We start from the raw sequence: 14,265 nt of genomic DNA on the forward strand, positions 1-14,265 counted from the left end.
CAGTTAATTTTTTGGGGTAATATGCCAAACGGTACTTGAGCCACAATGTTAGTCTGAGGCACTTTAATCTGTTAAAGCTCTTTGCTGTATAATACAGACAATTTATTTTATTTATTATTCTATACGACCTGAGTTGTTAGATTTTTAAAACTATTTGGTTAAGTATTAATTCATTCACACATCATACATTTCATCTTAAAACAAATTTCAAGTCAATTATGGTATTTTCCAAGATTTTTTTTCCTGAAGAGATACTTTATTTATCCCAAGGGAAATGTGATTAATCATGATTAATCACACAGTTGACATATGATTAACTAGATTAAATGTTTTAATTGTTTGACAGCACTAATATACAGTATATATGGCGGAAAACACAGACAAGACTGAAAAAGCAGTTTCTGCTCTTGCACTCCTCTTTAAAAGAAACTGCTGTATTTAAGCCAAAACAACTGTTGTGTTCGATAGAACAATATGTCTATATGCTGCCATAGCAGATTCATGGCGCATTAAGCCCCCGAACTATTTTTAATTTGTGTTTTACCCTGAAAACCCCCGTTTACAGACGTCACGCAACCGCTTTTGTTTCAACCTAGCCATAAAAAGAAGGTAAACAATTATATTTATTATTCGAAATGTTTGTCATTTTGAGCTTAGAATCATTAATTGATGTCTAATATTTAGTTTAAAAAAAAAAAACGACTTAAAAAAATTATTCACTCGCATATTTTAAACTTTTAAACAAATTACGTCACAATGAAAAATTTGACGTCTGTAAAAAAAGTCACGGATTTCTACCTCATAACTATCGTTTAATTGTATTTTTTTTGTTTTTTCACATTTTCTCCGATATGTTAGATGATAAATAATCGATCCAAACAAAGAAAAATGGAAAAATAACGTTTAAAAGGGTAACTATGTGAAAAAGAAAATCTCAACCACTCCTTGATGTCTGCGATTTCTCCATCGCGACCCTTGTTATATAACCATGTTTCACCCATAAAACAAAATAAAAATCTGGCTGTGGCCATTCACAGCTGTGTCTTGACACTTGGTGATACATGCTACATAGTTTTTTTATCGAAACAAGGTAAATACGCGATAATGTCTCGTTAAAATCGTGGCGTCTTTAATTCTGCTCTCGCATGCTCTCGCCTCCAGTTAGGGAATTGCTGTTTGAAAAATTTTTTTTTGTTTTTTAAATGCCCTCCTGTTCAAAATTTTTCTTCCCCCAGAAAATTGAGATTTTAAGCTTTCCAATGATGTATCACACATGCATATCGGACAATTTTTAAATTTAGCCAAATTGGGGGTCTCAGAGCGGAACTTAGTCACCTGAGTGTTTTCCGCCATATATATTTTTTAATTATACTTTGGGAACTGTCAGGAAATAAAACACAACCAGTATTCTATTCTAAGGATAGCTGCAAGGAGAAAAAGCTCACATTCAAATCCAGTTTCTTTTACATGCACGGGGATTCGATCTCCGACTCTATTTTTCATCGTGCACCCCTTTCATTGACAATATCACTTGACTATGCATGGTAACACATGAATATGCAGAAAGTGAGTACATGGCGTGCAGTGATTGGTAAGTTCAGAATAGCAATAGTTTTTGCAATAGTATTTGGAGTTGTTTCTCAAAACTGGATGCTTCGAAATGAGAGTGAAACTGAAGTATCAACTCTGGTGTTTTTCCACAGCTTATGACCTTGAGAATACGACTGTGGCTGGCAACAAAAGGGAGGGAAAACTTGATAACACAGTTAACTGAACCTCTTTGTATTATGTTCAAAGAAATCTAACACATGAACCTGGATGAATAGCCTAACATATTAATATAGTATCACACCAGTAATGTATTTTATAAGTATGAATAAAATATATTCCTTGACAGGAACAAAAGTGAAAAAAACATGTCTTATATATATATATATATATATATATATATATCTTTCCAATGCTAAATCTGAATAAATACATTGAACACACCCAAAAAAAAAAAAAAAATTTGCGGCGCTACTTCGCGGTTTTTTACTTATTGCGGCTGGTTCTGGTCCCCATTAACTGCGAAAAATGGGGGATCACTGTATTACCAAAAAATAATCATGTAATGTGTGAGAAACCATGCAAGTGCTTCCATGTTGCGGATTACACTTTTGTTTAGGAATAATTTTTTAACCTCTAAACCATTAATTTATATATGTAACTTTTCATTTCAGACAGGTATTTTTCCTGATAAAATGAAAATAGCTAAAGTTATACCTTTGTTCAAGAGTGGGAGCAGACGTCACTTCACAAATTACAGGCCTGTATCTTTATTGTCACAATTCTCCAAAATACTTGAAAAAGTCTTTAATAAAAGGTTGGATGCATTCCTTGATAAAAACAATATTCTTGCTTAATGTCAATATGATTTTCGTTCAAATAGATCAACAACAATGGCACTGATAGAAACAACAGAAGAAATCACAAAATCCATAGATGAGAAACAACACGCTATAGGAATATTTATTGACTTAAAAAAAGCATTTGATACCATTAATCATCAACTATTAATCAGCAAATTAGATAAATATGGTATTAGGGGAATAGTATTAGATTGGGTTAGGAGCTATTTATCTAATAGGAGACAATTTGTTAAACTAGGGGATCCTTGTTCTTCTCACCTGGATATTGTGTGTGGGGTACCACAAGGGTCGGTGTTGGGGCCCAAATTGTTTGTTCTGTATATTAATGACATTTGCAATGTGTCTAAGTTATTGAAATTGGTTCTTTTTGCAGATGACACAAATATTTTTTGTTCAGGAGAGAATTTAAAGAAACTTCAGGGAGATACTATGAATGAAATGGGTAAATTGAAAATTTGGTTTGATTATAATAAATTATCATTACACTTAGGAAAAACAAAATTCATGTTGTTTGGTAATAATAAAAGTAATTCACAGGCATTTATTTCTATTGAAGGTGTGGACATTGAGAGAATTTCTGAAATCAAAGTTCTTGGAGTCATCATTGATGAAAAAATAAATTGGAAATCACATATTAAATATTTGCCAAATAAAATATCAAGGAGTATTTCAGTAATAAATAAAGCAAAATTGTTTTTAGATTTTGATTCTCTCTATATTTTGTACTGTTCTTTAGTTCTTCCTTATTTAACTTACTGTGTGGAAGTCTGGGGAAATACTGACAAAACTTCACTGCAATCTCTAACTATTCTTCAAAAAAGAGCAATACGTGTTATTCATAAGAAAGGATATGTGGACCATACTCATTCACTTCTTTTTTTAATTCAGATTTTAAAATTAGCTGATTTGGTTGATTACCAAACAGTACAAATTATGTTCAAGGCAAAAAATAATAAATTCCCAGGTAATATTCAACAATTGTTTAATTTAGAAGACGTGCATTATAATCTAAGAAGGACATTTAATTTTAAAAGGATTAAGAACAGAACAACAATGAGAGGTTTCGGCATATCAGTTTGTGGAGTAAGGCTATGGAATACTCTGAATGTCGAGTTAAAAGAAAGTCAAAATATCAATTCAAGAGAATGTTTAAACAGTCAATATTTCAGTGTTACATGTGTGAGCCTGTGCAATGATGGTTTTGAAGTTTGTATTATCTTTTTGTGTTTATTCACTTATTGATTTATTTTGTTATATTGATATGCACTCAAAAAACTGATCCAAGCCCCTATTTGATGTAACACATCAAATTTGTGTTTGATTTGCTAAAACAAATCTATTAAATACGAAATATATGTACATTTCATAGTGTCAACTTAATAATTTTATCTTCACATTCAGAACTCAAAATGAATGCGTTTCATTTGAATTGGGACCGCCCATTGCGCATGTGCAAAGCAACGCGCGCTCAGCCTCTGTTCATCCCCGTCTGGACTTGCTTTTTCACCGACAACTTCTTTCGGCACTGCTGCGGAGTTATACTTTACAGAGACGCTCAAAGGTGCTGTAATCCCACTCATTGGTGAGTACGCGATTATGTAATATTTTTAAAAGCTTGCTGTGAAAAGACCGTGAGACAAATTTCACCGTTAATGAAGTCAGACATTGCGGGCTTGCTAGCTAGCTAGCTAGCTAGCTAAACTACACGAGGGAGAGTTTATATAACTTGTGGAATGCGACAAATGGCATCGGCACTCTTGCACCTTGCATAATCTATTATATCGTGGGGCTAAATGTAACTGTGCATTTATATTTTGTTTATGATTTTCTGTTTGTTGTTTAGTGTTTTACTTAAATTTGTTTTCTGTGTTCAGTCATCTGCTGCTGAGGATGCAGAAAGGGACATCGCCACCACAGTCATGGGGATTTACACAATCAGAAGAGATGGACATGAGGAGCCAGAGGACGTGGGAATTGTGATTGAGGGCATATGGATAGGCTGACTGGACTCAAAGAAATTTAAATGTTATTCAGGTTCTGTTTTGTACTTCTACATGTGTGTTGTGCATATATATTTAGTATGTGTTTGCAGGCGTTACATATTGCACTTTATGGTAAGGTTTCATGTTTGATTGGAGCTGGTTATATCATGCCTTAGCCTTTGCAAATATTGTACTAGTACTTGTGCTACTTTGTTTGAACCACTTTTGAAGTCAACAGATTACTTTTCTAAATGTGATAGGTCATGCACTGTCTTCATCATAGAGGAAAAAACTTAAGAGAATGTTTTTCATCATTATTTTGATGAGTTTCATGTTGATGATAGGTATACTGTAACTTGGGATGCGTTTTTATTTGTTTTAAATAAAAACACTAACCAGATTTTGTGTTCTGTCTGATATGAGGGTCGAATAAAGTATGAAAAAAAATTTTTTTGACTATATTAATTTGAGTTAAACAAATGTAAATAAGTTGAGGCCAGTTAAAGTACTAATTTTATTTTGGCTGTATTTGATAAAAATGAGTTTGACGAACTCAATTTTATCATATTACAAGGAGGTACTTAGTTTGAGTTGGGGCTACATAAATTTAATGGATGGAAATCCTGCCCAAAATTTATTTGTGTTCATGCAATGAGTTATTTTTTTCAGTGTGTACAGTTTTGAATTATATGGAGGTACGTCTTATGTATAAAATTCATTGTATTTTGAATGTGTAGGGGTGGGGACCTTATAAGCTATGCTTCTTCTCACTCCTTTTCAGATGGTTTTGTTATTTCAAATAATATTTTTTGTGTGGATTATTTTGTCTTAACACCTGAAATAAATCAATCAGTCAATCAGAAACAGGAAAATAACTCAAGATGAGTTTCTGAATCGTTGTTTCACTGATAGGAAGTTGTAAACAAAACATGCTAACAGCTCCCGTTTCCGTCGAAATATTTTTTTCTATTTGAAACTGAAAATTTATTGGACACATTGTTTCTGCTCTCAAAGTGAAAGATCCAAAATCATCATTAATCCTAAAGCTTTGAATTATTAGTAAAGCTGCCTAAGACACTTTTAATTGAATTCACACCAAAGCAAGGAATGTAAAAATACTTATTCCTATTCTACTTAGATGAAATGAAACATGCCGTTTATTATGGTTTGCTGTCTTTTGGTGTTGCAGACAGGAAGCAGCTTGCAGGGAGGCAAGTCACAGAAGATGCTTCAACATCAGACATGGACACAGACTCGAATTGCCAACAGGAGACATCTTTCTGTTCCTCCTCTCGTTGGAAAAGATTCTCCACTGGAAATGAGAGGAGCAACATGAAAACACACCAAAAAAGCCCGAAAGCTTTTCGAGGCTCTTCCCGTCCAAAAAGTTTCCAGGGTCGAGTGCAACTGGGATCAAAGTCAGACCGTTATCGTTGCTTGACATGCAATAAAACGTACAGCTGGAGTTCCGGTTTAAGGCGACACATGTTAAACCACACCGGCGAAAAACCTTTCGCTTGTTACGTCTGCGACAAAAGTTTCACTTTGAAGGAATGTTTAACCAGACACATGTTGACGCACAGCGGCTGCAAATGTCCAGTTTGTCAGAAGTGTTTTATGAGTCCGTCGCAAGTCAAGGAGCACATAAGTACGCATGCAAATGACGATCTTCCCGGGCACTCGCCTCGCGATGACTCAATCGGTTCAGAGAAAGTAGAGACAAAATGCGACGAGCCACACAAGATGTATTCGTGTCCTGTTTGTGCCAAACAATTTTCCAACAAATATTACATCCGACAGCATATGCGATTGCACACTGGGGAGAAACCTTACCAGTGTGGTGTCTGTTCTAAGAGATTCCATTTTAAGTCCGCTATTAAAACACACAAATGTATCGGCGATGATAAAAACTGAGTCTGTGGAAAAATAGGATAGCTGGCAAACCGACGCGTTTGTTGTTTTGAGGGAAAATTACCCAGTTTTCCCCCTAACATTTTTTTAATACATTACTGATTATATCATGTGCTGCTGAACATTTTGGTTACCAAAAAAACCCAAAAAACTTTAAAGGTATACGGAATTTTTTCTGTTATTATAAAACTTTTTTTTTTCTTCTATCATTTTGCTTAGTTTTACTTTTATGTTTTGACCAAAGTGGCCTTTTCAAGTGTTTTTATAAATGCATTTACCATGTTGGTTTGATATAAAAAATAAAATTGGCAAGAAATTGAAATATAGCACCTTCCCTTTATTGACTGAATTGTTTGTTTTTTGTTTTTTTCTATGAAATACAAGGTTTTTTGCATGCCAGTATAATTGCAACTTTCTACTGGGTTAGAATGAATTGGTAAGGGTTTACACATTTGATTATATTGGGGAAAATGACAAGCAACTGATAATTTTTTCGTGTACATGAGAAGCATTTTAAAAACTTTTCTGAAATCTGACAAAAGACGATGGCGGAAAACACAGACAAGACTGGAAAAGCTGTATCTGTACTTGCACCCCCTCTGTAAAAGAAACTGCTGTATTTTAAGCCAAAATAACTGCTGTGTTTGATAGAGCAATATGTCTGTATGCTGCCATATCAGATTCATGGCGCATTAAGCCCCCGAACTATTTTTAATTTGCCCGTTTTAGTCTGAAAACCCCCGTTTACAGACGTCGCGCAACCGCTTGTTTCAACCCAGCCATAAAACGAAGTTAATTAATTATATTAATTTTTCAAAATGTCATTTAGAATCATTAATTGATGTCTAATATTTTTATATAAAAAAAAAAGACTTTAAATTATTCACTCGCATATTTTAATCTTTAAAATTACGTCACAATGAAAAAATGGTGTCTAAAAAAGTCACGGATATCTACCTCATAACAATCGCTTAATTGTATTTTTTTTGTTCCTGTTGTATTTTTTCTGATGTTAGATGATAATCAAACAAAAGGAAAATTGGAGAGAAAAAAAACGTTTAAAAAGGTAAACATATGAAAAAGAAAATCTCGACCACTCCTTGATGTCTGCGATTTCTGCATCGCGACCGTTGTTATATGACCATGTTCCACCCATAAAATCCCCCAAAAATCCAGCTGTGGCCATTCACAGCTGTGTCTTGACACTCAGTGAGACATGCTAAATGGAGTTTTTGGATCGAAACAAGGTACGTACGCAATAATATCTCGTCAAAGTCATGGCGTCTGTAATTGTGCTCTCGCGTGCTCTCACCACCAGATAGGGTTTTGATGCTTAATTTTTATTTATTTTTTTAAAATGCCCTCCTGTTTAAAATTTTTCTTCCCCCAGAAAATTGAGATTTTAAGCTTTCCAATGATGTATCACACGTGCATATCGGACAATTTTGATTGTTGGCTAAATTTGGGGTCTCAGAGCGGAACGTCATGTTACCTGAGTGTTTTCCGCCAACATTTTTTTAATTGAAATTGTAATGCAAATTGGAGGAGTGGGGGCATAAAATAGACAAACATGACGATCAAATTTGGGAAAAATTAACAAATTTGAACAGACAAGTTTCCTAAGCGAAACATTGTTGGCGTCATCTTTGACATTTTTTGCTACGGACTTCTGGTTTAGAACAACATGAAGTCCGACTTGGGTAAGCAGGGTGTAGACAAAGTTGAATAGCAAAATCAAACCAGCGAAACCCATGGAATTTCCAAAAATGGATTCAGCACCACGTAACTAAAAAAACTCATTTGAAGTTTCCCAGGCGAAACACTGGCAGCGCCATCATTGACATTTTTTGCTACGAACTTCTGGTTTAGAAAAACAAGTGCAGCTAAAGTAAACTGTATCTAGACAAAGTTTAAAAAAAAAAAAAAAAAAAAAATCACACCATCGGAACCCACGGAATCTCCAAAAATGGATTCATCTCGACGTAGATTAAGCTCCGGCACTTTCTGTCCTGTGTGTGTTTGTGTGAACTGGATGCGCCTATATACTGTATATATGGAAGTGGAATGTTTTGATCACGGACCAGCTACAAAGCGCCAGTGTGGATGTACCCCGCCATACGCCTTAAACCAAAAAAGTTTTCTGCATGCCAGTACATTACAACTTCCAACACTATTAAAAAATATATATATTTTGTGGGTAGTAATTATGATCCATATAAATTGTGTATAAATTATATTAAAAGTATTTAGGTAAGCAAGTGAACTGTATTAAATTGGTGAAAATTAACTCTCTTTACCTAATTTTCATAAATAAAAACTTCAACTTGAACAAACAAGATAATAGCTACCCAAAAATATTAGGTGTGTGCTCAAGGTTCCGCATGCGCAAATGAGTTTTATACAAACCTGAAAGGAAGACCATTGCATTTGGCGGGAAACTCCAACTTGGATGGCATTGTACAGTAGCAGGTAAGTTTGAACTTACTGTTTCTTTTAAAATTGACAATGCGAAAACATTAACAAGCCTGGTATGCAGCGTGTAAATTAAGAAGCCCCTATAGCTAAAATATTTGTATATTTTATTCCTGGCTTTCGACAGCCTTTCCGGATAGCTAGCGAAGAATGTTCTTTAGATCATAGCAACATGAGTTGCTGGTATTAATGTGGCTCAATTTGAACCATTACCCTTATTTTCTAATAAGCTTTTCATTTACGCTGTACAGTATTGTCAAATGTTTTGCACTTCGGTATAATTGAGTGGCACGTCCCCTCGCAGCCCCCGACTGGAAGTACCTCGTCGGCCATTTGCTGAGGTGTGCCGCCCGCAGCATACATCTAGCAGCAGCTCACGTTACTGTTTACATTAAATGATGCTGGGCTGCTACTGAGGCGTGTAAGCCCAGTAATGGCGGCAACCACTAGAGGCCACCACAACTCTGATTAGTCAATATTAAGGAACAACTCATCAGCAAGCTGATGCAAACAGCCTGATAATGATCCTGATTATTTGATTCAGATGTGTTGGAGGAGGGAAACTTGGAAAGTAGACTGCCCTGGAGGACTGGAGTTGGTGACCTCTGCTTGTTTTCTTCATCCATCAGTTAATACTGTACTGTACTGTACTCGAACTCATACTATGAGGAAAAAATGATTGCATGCAATTTATATTTGGCAGACCATTTGTTAAATGTTTAATGAGCAAGTTGCCAATCAAGTTTCTCTTGTGTGCAATGACTTTAGACTTAAGCAAATCTTGTCTACAATAGTAATAATTAAGTTGATATTTCAATATTTATTAAAAAAAACATTCAGTATAATATACAATACAAATACGCTACAATCGTGAGTAAATAATACTCAATTTTAATAGGTATTAAGTTATATCTGTTTCAAAAGTTTAAGTAAACCTTACCCAAATTATTTGAGTATACTATTGTTGACGCATTTAGGTAATATTTACTAAGTAAAATTGGTTAAATTTTACACTATCAAACTGAGTGAAAATTGTTACCTCTTTTTTATTGAGTAAATTCTATAGGTTGTTACTGTAGTAACTCGTAAGCATTTTAAAAACTTTTCTGAAATCTGACAATTTTTTTTTTTTTAATTGAAATTTTAAAGCAAATTGGGGGGTGCACAAATCAGATAAAAATGGCAAAGAATCAAATTTGGGGGAAAAAAGAACACACATTTGAAGACAAGTTTCCTGAGCGAAACATGGGTGTCGCCATCATTGACATTTTATGGCAGAGCACTGCATACCTGTCAACCTCCAAGGCTCCATGGCCTTACAAACCGCCGTATTTTTCCTTACAAAACACAAAAAAACCTTACACCATTTTTTTTTTCAAAGGCGTTTATTTATGTACATAGTTGGACATTATTAATTACAACCAGATTAACATTTTTCTATTTTACACTAACGTCATTATGATCTTCTATACACACAAATTACTTGCTTAATAAATTACGTAAACAAGTGTTTCTTTAACTACTACTGTGCTGTTTGTTGTATGCTACTGTTGCTTTCTTTGCTGAAACTAGCATATCTTTTGATGGGACAAAGTCACAACATTTGCCATCATACAGTAGTTCATCTTCACTTGAAAATATGCAACAAGTGTATCTTCTGACATGCTCTTTCTGTATTCTGTGTTGATTTTTCTCACGAGTGAGAACACCCTCTCACTATCTGCATTGCTATGTGGGAGGCACAGCAAAATGGAAGACTTTCCATTACTCAGGAAATCTCTGCACTCCCAGTGATGTGGTCTGCTTTAGAATACCTGTCCAGTAGCTGTCAGTTTGCACGGAATTTGGTTTGGTCATAAACTGCAGATCATCCCATTCCTCTTTCAGTTGTTCAAAATCAACATTGCATCCAAACTTTTCTGCCAGCCTGACAACACAAGTATAATCCAGTGCATCAGTCATTTTTGGATCCAGCACTACTAAATCCTGTAGCACTTCATCCTCAAATGGAAATTTTGGTAGCATTTTTCGTACTGTTGCTTCGTAGAATGATCTTACACAATCAAAGAACTTCTTTTGTATAGAAGGTGTGATGTCATGTTTTTCACAGTCGGCTAGGAGGGATTTGACAGCCATTCCAACTGCAAGCCTGTCATCTGCATGCTGTATATACAGTGCCTTGCAAAAGCATTCGGCCCCCTTGAACCTTGCAACCTTTCGCCACATTTCAGGCTTCAAACATAAAGATATAAAATTTTAATTTTTTGTCAAGAATCAACAACAACTGGGACACAATCGTGAAGTGGAACAAAATTTCTTGGATAATTTAAACTTTTTTAACAAATAAAAAACTGAAAAGTGGGGCGTGCAATATTATTCGGCCCCCTTGCGTTAATACTTTGTAGCGCCACCTTTTGCTCCAATTACAGCTGCAAGTCGCTTGGGGTATGTTTCTATCAGTTTTGCACATCGAGAGACTGACATTCTTGCCCATTCTTCCTTGCAAAACAGCTCGAGCTCAGTGAGGTTGGATGGAGAGTGTTTGTGAACAGCAGTCTTCAGCTCTTTCCACAGATTCTCGATTGGATTCAGGTCTGGACTTTGACTTGGCCATTCTAACACCTGGATACGTTTATTTTTTAACCATTCCATTGTAGATTTGGCTTTATGTTTTGGATCATTGTCCTGTTGGAAGATAAATCTCCGTCCCAGTCTCAGGTCTTGTGCAGATACCAACAGGTTTTCTTCCAGAATGTTCCTGTATTTGGCTGCATCCATCTTCCCGTCAATTTTAACCATCTTCCCTGTCCCTGCTGAAGAAAAGCAGGCCCAAACCATGATGCTGCCACCACCATGTTTGACAGTGGGGATGGTGTGTTCAGGGTGATGAGCTGTGTTGCTTTTACGCCAAACATATCGTTTTGCATTGTGGCCAAAAAGTTCAATTTTGGTTTCATCTGACCAGAGCACCTTCTTCCACATGTTTGGTGTGTCTCCCAGGTGGCTTGTGGCAAACTTTAAACGAGACTTTTTATGGATATCTTTGAGAAATGGCTTTCTTCTTGCCACTCTTCCATAAAGGCCAGATATGTGCAGTGTACGACTGATTGTTGTCCTATGGACAGACTCTCCCACCTCAGCTGTAGATCTCTGCAGTTCATCCAGAGTGATCATGGGCCTCTTGGCTGCATCTCTGATCAGTTTTCTCCTTGTTTGAGAAGAAAGTTTGGAAGGACGGCCGGGTCTTGGTAGATTTGCAGTGGTCTGATGCTCCTTCCATTTCAATATGATGGCTTGCACAGTGCTCCTTGAGATGTTTAAAGCTTGGGAAATCTTTTTGTATCCAAATCCGGCTTTAAACTTCTCCACAACAGTATCTCGGACCTCCCTGGTGTGTTCCTTGGTTTTCATAATGCTCTCTGCACTTTAAACAGAACCCTGAGACTATCACAGAGCAGGTGCATTTATACGGAGACTTGATTACACACAGGTGGATTCTATTTATCATCATCGGTCATTTAGGACAAAATTGGATCATTCAGAGATCCTCACTGAACCTCTGGAGTGAGTTTGCTGCACTGAAAGTAAAGGGGCCGAATAATATTACACGCCCCACTTTTCAGTTTTTTATTTGTTAAAAAAGTTTAAATTATCCAATAAATGTTGTTCCACTTCACGATTGTGTCCCACTTGTTGTTGATTCTTGACAAAAAAATTAAATTTCATATCTTTGTTTGAAGCCTGAAATGTGGCGAAAGGTTGCAAGATTCAAGGGGGCCGAATACTTTTGCAAGGCACTGTATGTTTGTGAAGTCAACATCTGTCAACTTTGTGCAGCTCTTGATGTGTGGCATTTGCACAAACTTTACTAAGAAGACATGGAGGAGTCTGTCCATTTCTGTTAGTAAGTCTCCTATTACACATTTCTCTGCCTGGAAAATTACATTGAATTTGTTCATTTGGGGAATGACAAAGGACAGGAAGTGCAGCACCAAATCAGTCATTGGATCTTGCAGCCTCTCGTTGATGGTCTTCACTTTGCCTGCTTTTTCAACATCCTTGTGGCTGGCAAATTAGCTTTTCAGGGCAGGCAGTTGGTTTATACTCCTGTCAACCACTTTTTCAAGGGAGAGCCATCTAGTGGGGCAATGTTTTAGAATTTTTTCCACATCGAACTCAGCAAATTGTTGAAATTCCTTAAATTCTTCAATACGTTTTGAGCTGCGATGGAAAAAATAAAAAATGTCCACTAACAAGTCGTCCACCTTAAATGGTATCTGCATAACACCATCTTTTACACACAGGCTAGCTAGATGGCAAACTCAGCCAATGCTAAATATGTTTGGATTTTTCTCCTTTAGTCTTGTTAAAAAGGAATCCTTCGAGCCCACCATGGTGTTGCAGTTATCACTCGCAAATCCTACAATGTTGCTCCATGGAATGTTCTTGCTGGTCACATAATCTTCCACAACTTGAAAAATAGTTGAGGCAGTTCCCAACTTGAGGGCTGGTAGATCAAGAAGCCTGGTCACCACGGCTTCCCCATCAACAAAACGGGCCAGAATAACTAGTCGTTTGTTGCAGTTGTGGTCATTGCTTTCGTCGATCATAAGTGTGAAAGCCTGTGTTCTACACTTCTCAATAACCGGATCAGTGAAGGCAGGGGCAAGGCAGCCTTTAACTATCATGGTGGTCTTGGTTCGCCTGCAGGCAAATTCCTAAAACATATTAAAAAATAAACATGAATTAGTACAAATTTATATTTGATTATTTTAACCAAGCTCATTGTGACTAAGAAACTTTAATACGAGTACGCTATAAAATTATAAACAAATATTTCGGAAAAAAATTCTGTAACATTTTTTAAAATTGAACTAAAATATCAATCCATAATGCTTGTAATTTGAATTTTTAAATAAGAAGAGAGATTTTAAAAAATCGTTAGCATTTTTTTTTTTTATATATTAATCCAAGGTAAAATATCATTGATATTTTTATTTGATATTGATCATTGATATTTTTAAAAAAAAATTCATAAAAGGGACAGAAAAGCCTACAAACCTTTGCAGCCTTGTAATTTGGAAACATGTTTTTCACAAGCAATGTGAAGTGGTCGGCAACTGTTGGAGGTACGTTGTGCTCTGCGATGAAATGGCAAAACATCACTTCTGCAGCTGTTGAGGAATCTTCTGGTTCTTTTTTAGGAGCAAAATGAACATCCATTGATCTGTAGGTTTTCGAGACGGCTACGTTTTCAGCGTGCTTCTTAGTATCAAAATGAGTCTTTAAATCATAGAAACCGGAGGCAGCCACTTTCACGTCCTTTTTGCAAGCGACACAATAAGAATATTCCACACCTTTCTTCGAAGCTTGTATTAGTCCCTCGTATCGTCCTGACATTTGCTCCCATTCTTTTTAATGTTTACCTCTTCCATTTACCTTACAGCGTTTTGATTCAGGTTCAGACATTGCGACTTGATAATTGTATC

At 36.0% G+C, this 14,265-nt stretch overlaps 1 protein-coding gene across 3 annotated transcripts in view; it reads left to right on the forward strand.

Annotated features, from left to right (window-relative positions):
• The window catches only part of LOC130919145 (zinc finger protein 600-like), a 37,643-nt gene extending 31,063 nt beyond the window's left edge, over window positions 1-6,580 (forward strand). For 2 of the 3 annotated variants that reach the window (XM_057841618.1, XM_057841617.1), the window contains one exon: window positions 5,583-6,580. In XM_057841618.1, the coding sequence (XP_057697601.1) occupies window positions 5,583-6,307 (725 nt within the window). In that variant the 3' untranslated portion in view covers window positions 6,308-6,580. The remainder of the gene's footprint in view (window positions 1-5,582) is intronic. The other variant, XM_057841619.1, reaches the window with a different exon arrangement.
• The last annotated feature ends 7,685 nt before the right edge of the window (window positions 6,581-14,265 follow it).

The sequence above is a fragment of the Corythoichthys intestinalis genome, chromosome 7, assembly GCF_030265065.1.
Source record: "Corythoichthys intestinalis isolate RoL2023-P3 chromosome 7, ASM3026506v1, whole genome shotgun sequence".
Classification (NCBI taxonomy): domain Eukaryota; kingdom Metazoa; phylum Chordata; class Actinopteri; order Syngnathiformes; family Syngnathidae; genus Corythoichthys; species Corythoichthys intestinalis.